This window comes from Protomyctophum parallelum, assembly GCF_964188405.1.
Source record: "Protomyctophum parallelum genome assembly, chromosome: 4".
Lineage (NCBI taxonomy): Eukaryota > Metazoa > Chordata > Actinopteri > Myctophiformes > Myctophidae > Protomyctophum > Protomyctophum parallelum.
The window spans coordinates 51,488,425-51,494,424 of NC_139700.1; the positions used below are offsets into that span (position 1 = coordinate 51,488,425).

General features: G+C 44.0%; 1 protein-coding gene across 3 annotated transcripts in view; it reads left to right on the forward strand.

Moving 5' to 3' along the window:
• The window catches only part of LOC310857566 (solute carrier family 66 member 2), a 200,028-nt gene extending 194,759 nt beyond the window's left edge, over nucleotides 1-5,269 (forward strand). Inside the window, exons 5-6 of one of the 3 annotated variants that reach the window (XR_014569148.1) lie at nucleotides 1,464-2,231; nucleotides 2,266-5,269. Coding sequence is in view for 1 of the 3 variants with exons in the window: in XM_083763283.1 (XP_083619409.1) it covers nucleotides 1,464-1,638 (175 nt within the window). In the remaining 2 variants the exon portion in view is untranslated. Of the gene's footprint in view, nucleotides 1-1,463 lie in introns of all 3 variants that reach the window. The other 2 variants (XR_014569149.1, XM_083763283.1) reach the window with 2 other exon arrangements.
• The last annotated feature ends 731 nt before the right edge of the window (nucleotides 5,270-6,000 follow it).

Genomic DNA, 6,000 nt, shown 5'->3' on the forward strand with positions numbered 1-6,000 from the left:
GGCAGAATCACAAAAACATAGGCATGTGAAATGGTAAACTAGAGGCAGAATCACAAAAACATAGGTATGTAAAATGGTAAACTAGAGGCAGAATCACAAAAACATAGGCATGTAAAATGGTAAACTAGAGACAGAATCACAAAAACATAGGCATGTAAAAAATAAGTCAGGTAAGGTAACTACACAGGAAAATAAATACGGAATAAATGTGTCTTTAGCTTTCTCTTGAATGTGTTGACCTCTGTTCTTTTATAAATGGCTGTATTACCTTGGTCGGGTCTCTCTTGGTGGTGCAAACAGACAGTATAAATTCTACATTGGGTTTAAAATACGTATTCGTACACACAGCCTGGCCTTAAGGCACAACACTGCCTTGATCTCCTTTATTTCTCAGTGTTACTGCAAACATGGGAGATCTCCTGAGGTCGTCCTCAGGCAGAGAGAGGCAGAGAGCGGGCTTTTGCAGTGGTTGCTTGTAGTCTTTGAAGAGCTCTACCACAACCCAATGCTGAGTCATGTTTTAAAAACCCCTGTGTTTCATAAGCGTTTGTTTTGTATTAAGTTTCACTTGTTTTATTTGTGCTGCCTGCTGGTTAATGTTGTATAATGCTCTTAGTTATCCCGTTTTAAATGTATTGTTTGATTTCCTGGTTCATTGTACAGCAGCACCTTGTTGTTTTGAAAGGCTCTTTTATCAACAATATAGTATACTTAATTTCGTTATTCAAGCCGGTACAAATGTTCTCTGGGGTAGATTAAAATCCAGAGTGTTCTGCATTGATGCAGGGACACAAACACACTATACCTCTAGCCTCGGAAACCCAGACGTTTTTATTTCCAGGGAGAAAAAATAATGCTAAGCCAAACACACGTTCTCTCAGGTCCTCTGAAAAAGGCCTTCTGTCTATTCCAACAACTAGACTCAAAACTAAGTGTGACCGTGCATTTGAAGTGGTTGCCCCCACTCTGTGGAATGCCCTGCCCCTTGAGCTGAAGAAAGCAGAGTCTGTTGACGGTTTTAAGAACTTGTTCAAAACGTATTTATTTCGTCAGCACTTTATTTTATGATATATTTTTACTTGATCTATTTGCATCTCAATGTTTTACCTTCTATTGTTTGTTTCATGCCCTTGTTTTAACATGATTGTTTTACCTTGTTGTACAGCACTTTGTAACATTGATTTGAAAGGTACTCTATAAATAAAATGTACTTACTTACTACTTACTCTGTCGCTCTAATTAATCAGTCTCATGTCGTGCAGCTGCGTCTAGATTCTCCCGGCGGATCCTACCGGGAGCTGCCTATGCCATAGAAAGCATAGCTGGACCCCAGGCTACGCCTTCACAAAATGAATGCTTACAGGTCCATTTGGCTACATTTGTACGCAAACTGTACAAACTGTCCATTCATAACTGTTCTCATGTCCCCCCTCTGTCCCCTCCCCTCCCCCCCCTCCCTGTAGTGTGAAGATGGTGCTGCTGTGGACTCTGGGTGACGTCTTTAAGACCGCCTACTTTGTGATGAACGACAGCCCCGCCCAGTTCTGGGCGTGCGGTTCTGGTCAGATCCTGATTGACGTGGCCATCCTGCTGCAGGTTCTGCTGTACAGCGAGGACACGCGGGTCAAACTGGGCTGAGAGCAGCCCGCCCAGAACCTCGCTGCGAGATCCATCAGCCTGCCCAGATCTCGCTGGGACATCCATCAAACTGGGCTGAGAGTAGCCCGCCCGAACATCGCTGCGACTTCCATCAAACTGGGCAGAGGGCAGCCCGCCCCAAACCGGGAGGCATACTTTGGTTAGACATAGCATTGGTTAGACATAGCGTTGGACCGACTGGATTAAGGTTGGTGAGGGGTGCGTTAAAACGACTGGATTAAGGTTGGTGAGGGGTGCGTTAAGACGACCGGATTAGGGTTGGTGAGGGGTGCGTTAAGACGACCGGATTAAGGTTGGTGAGGGGTGCGTTAAAACGACCGGATTAAGGTTGGTGAGGGGTGCGTTAAAACGACCGGATTAGGGTTGGTGAGGGGTGCGTTAAAACGACCGGATTAAGGTTGGTGAGGGGTGCGTTAAAACGACCGGATTAAGGTTGGTGAGGGGTGCGTTAAAACGACCGGATTAAGGTTGGTGAGGGGTGCGTTAAAACGACCGGATTAGGGTTGGTGAGGGGTGCGTTAAAACGACCGGATTAAGGTTGGTGAGGGGTGCGTTAAGACGACCGGATTAGGGTTGGTGAGGGGTGCGTTAAAACGACCGGATTAGGGTTGGTGAGGGGTGCGTTAAAACGACCGGATTAGGGTTGGTGAGGGGTGCGTTAAAACAACCGGATTAGGGATGGTGAGGGGTGCGTTAAGACGACCGGATTAATGTTGGTGAGGGGTGCGTCAAGACGACCGGATTAAGGTTGGTGAGGGGTGCGTTAAGACGACCGGATTAAGGTTGGTGAGAGGGTGCGTTAAGACGACCGGATTAAGGTTGGTGAGGGGTGCGTTAAAACGAGCAGATTGAGGTTGGTGAGGGGTGCGTTAAAACGACCAGATTAGGGTTGGTGAGGGGTGCGTTAAGACAACCGGATTAGGGTTGGTGAGGGGTGCGTTAGGGTTGGTGAGGGGTGCGTTAAGGGTTGGGAGAGGGTTAAGGTTAGGTTTAGGTGTGCCGCCCCGTGGGAGGAGCCTCTCTGCGAAATCCTTGCCTGAATGTGAAGGCCGGCATCCAAGATGTGTTCGTATTTTGTTTCCGCTTTTCTTTTAGCAAAAGGCCGATGCACACCTCAGAAGGCTAGTGACAGGTGTGTAGGGCAGTAGAGACACCTCAGAAGGCTAGTGACAGGTGTGTAGGGCAATAGAGACACCTCAGAAGGCTAGTGACAGGTGTGTAGGGCAACAGAGCATCATTAAAAAGGGTATCTTTGAAAAACAAAGAAAAGGTCCCGCAGCACACTGTCAGACACTTGCCAAAATGTTGCTCTTTATTGGGTGGACGTTTCGGTCGTTTAGACCTTCATCGGGACAGACATGAAGGTCTAAGTGACCTTCTAAGTTTTTAAAAGATACCCTTGTTAACAGTTGAACGGATTGAACTAGATTTGCAAGGCCAATTTGGAATTTCAAAATCTAAAAAGGAGCTATTTCTTCCCAGAATCCTCCTTGAGAGTGGAGTGCCAAAGTGCCATCTGCCATTTGTAATACACGATGACTGGCAGATCAGGCACAACTTTTTATTTTCTATTTATAGTTATTATTTAGTTTATGGCAGGCTTTATTATAGTAGCGTTTATTTCTATTTAGACAGGAGAGTGTAGAAAGAAAGAGAAAAATGCAATGCTGTAAGACTGGAGTGGAATTCAAACTGGAGCACATGGTCTGTGCACTAACGGTCGAGTCACAACAGGCAAGGCTAAAAACCGCCATAGCCGTCATCACAAATGTGATGAGGTCAGCACATTTGAGCACATTTGGCTGTGTTTTTTGTGCAAAACTAATGCTTGGAATAGATTCAGAATCATGAAAACCCCCTAGGTTGACACGTCACATGCTGCTGAAAGATTGAATTTTAGGTTATTTTGCCTTATTGTGCCTTAACAGGTTTTTGATGGTGGCCATATGGATTTGGGGCTCTCATGAATTTCCCCCGCATTTTTTTGAGGTACATGGGGGCTCCATTTGTTCAATAACCCTCCTAGATGACAGCTCCATTGAGAAACGGACCTTTGTTCTCTGCGGTCACAGAACTGCTGTAAACGACCCAACCACTGTGTAATGAGTTTGCATCCTTCTTCGACAACAACATTCTTAACATCCGAGCTGGTTTGACAAATGTGGCTGCTACCACTAATCCACCAACTGCAAACACAGCCAATAGTGCCTTAAAAAACACAACCTAGGAAACTATAGACCCATTTCTAATCTGCCCTTTCTGGGCAAAATCATAGAAAAATGTATATGTTTTTCTCCAGAACAACAAGGTGCATAATAAATTCCAATCCGGCATCAGAAAGGGTCATAGCACTGAAACAGCTCTTGTAAAAGTATTAAATGATCTTAGGGTGGCCACTGACAAGAAAAGAATATCCGTTCTCCTACTCCTCGATCTAACGGCGGCATTCAACACTATTGATCACTCAATCTTAACAGGCAGAAGCTACTCTGTTAATTTAACTGACTTTGCCTCAGACAAACACAACATTAGTTCTGGCATTCCTCAGGGCTCAATCCTAGGCATTTTGCTGTTTTCTCTGTACATACTGCCGTTTTGAGAACTCATTAGCCATCATGGTGTGAACTTCCATTTGTATGCTGATGACACACAGCTATATCTTTCTGTAGACCCAGGCGACCTCATAGACCTGTCTAACCAGCATTAAATGTTGGATGAGCGATAACTTTCTTATGCTAAATGAGGATAAGACGGAAGTCCTCATAACTGGTTCTAGCGCGCAGAAATAATCAATAATGAATAGTCTTGGTAAATTGCCTGCCAAAACGCTGATCCATGCCTTTGTCTTCTCTCGACTTGACTATTGCAATGCCCTTTTTTCTGGCCTACCAAAGAAAACAACTGACAGATTGACCTACCAAAGAAAACAACTGACAGATTGCAACTTGTGCAAAATGCGGCAGCTAGAGTTTCAACAAAAACTGAGAGATCACATTACTCCGGTTTTAGCCTCAAGTCATTACACTGGCTCCCAGTGTTTTAGCCTCAAGTCATTACACTGGCTCCCAGTGTTTTTCAGGATTGATTTTAAAATGATTTTACTTTATAGTTTCTAAAGCTCTTAATGGTCTTGCACCTTCTTATCTCCATGATTGTTTGCCTAGATATGTCCCTAACCGCCCCCCTCAGGTCCTCCATCGCTGGCCTGCTCCAACTCGCTAAAGATTACTAAGACATATTATGGTGAGGCAGCCTTCTGCTTATTTACTGCCTGGAGTAAACTAGGACTACAGCTCCGACAGGCACCCTCTATACTCTATAGACATCTTTAAGACACAGCTTAAGACTCACCTCTTCACTCTTGCTATTAGTTGAGTTTTAAAATCTCTGTTCTTATTTTTGTACCACTGTCCTTGCCATGATTTGCCACGGTTTTATGCTCTTTGCTATTGTCCTATTGTTTTAACTATATACCTGCCTGTTTTAATGCTGTTTTTGTTTTGTTTATGTTTTTATTATTTTTTTTCTTCTCTGTAAAGTAGGCTACTTTGAGCTGCATTTATGTATGAAAGGTGCTATATGAATAAAGTTTATTATTATTATTATTATAGTTCAGTGCAAGTCTTGTTTGATGAATCCGATTTTCCGAACTTTCGTATTCGCTTGATACCGTTTCATAGAGAGGCAGTACTCTTTGTAGATTCCACAGCACTTTGAATGTTAACGTTTTTATTGCCATCTACGTTTATAAACGCATTGCTCAGGCTATATAGCATAGACCTCCGTCACCAGCAGCGATGCGATGTTTAAATCCAGCTCCGTTGAGCCTCCATCATAACAGGATTATCTCCAAACGTTAGAGAGCGGGTCGTACTGAGGGGGTGAGCTGCACAAGTGAGGCTGTGTTGGTCGTGGAGTGGATGGCTGATAGTCAGAGAGACACACATAAAACAACCCTCTGTATGTAATATAAATGTATTCCGAGGCATGCTCTTCCGTAAGGCTCACTGCAGGGCATAATGGGTAATGGATAATGGATCTGTTAACCCATTCTGACCTGGGAACGATTCTATAAATGCCTTCCAAATCCTGACAGTTTTCTGAAAAAAAGCTATGTTTCTATGTCAGTCGTTCTTCCGATTTTTCAAAAATAGCAGACCTACAAGCTCGTAGCGCGCCACTCGGTGGCGCGCTATGAGCTTGTAGATCTGCTATTTTTCAATAGCTAAAGCATAACGTAATGCTAACACCAAAAGGGGTTCCCGCCCAAAATTGGTTAAAGGCAATGGCACCTGGCTCAACCCTCTAACACCCGCATTAATTTCTACTTGCAAAAAATAG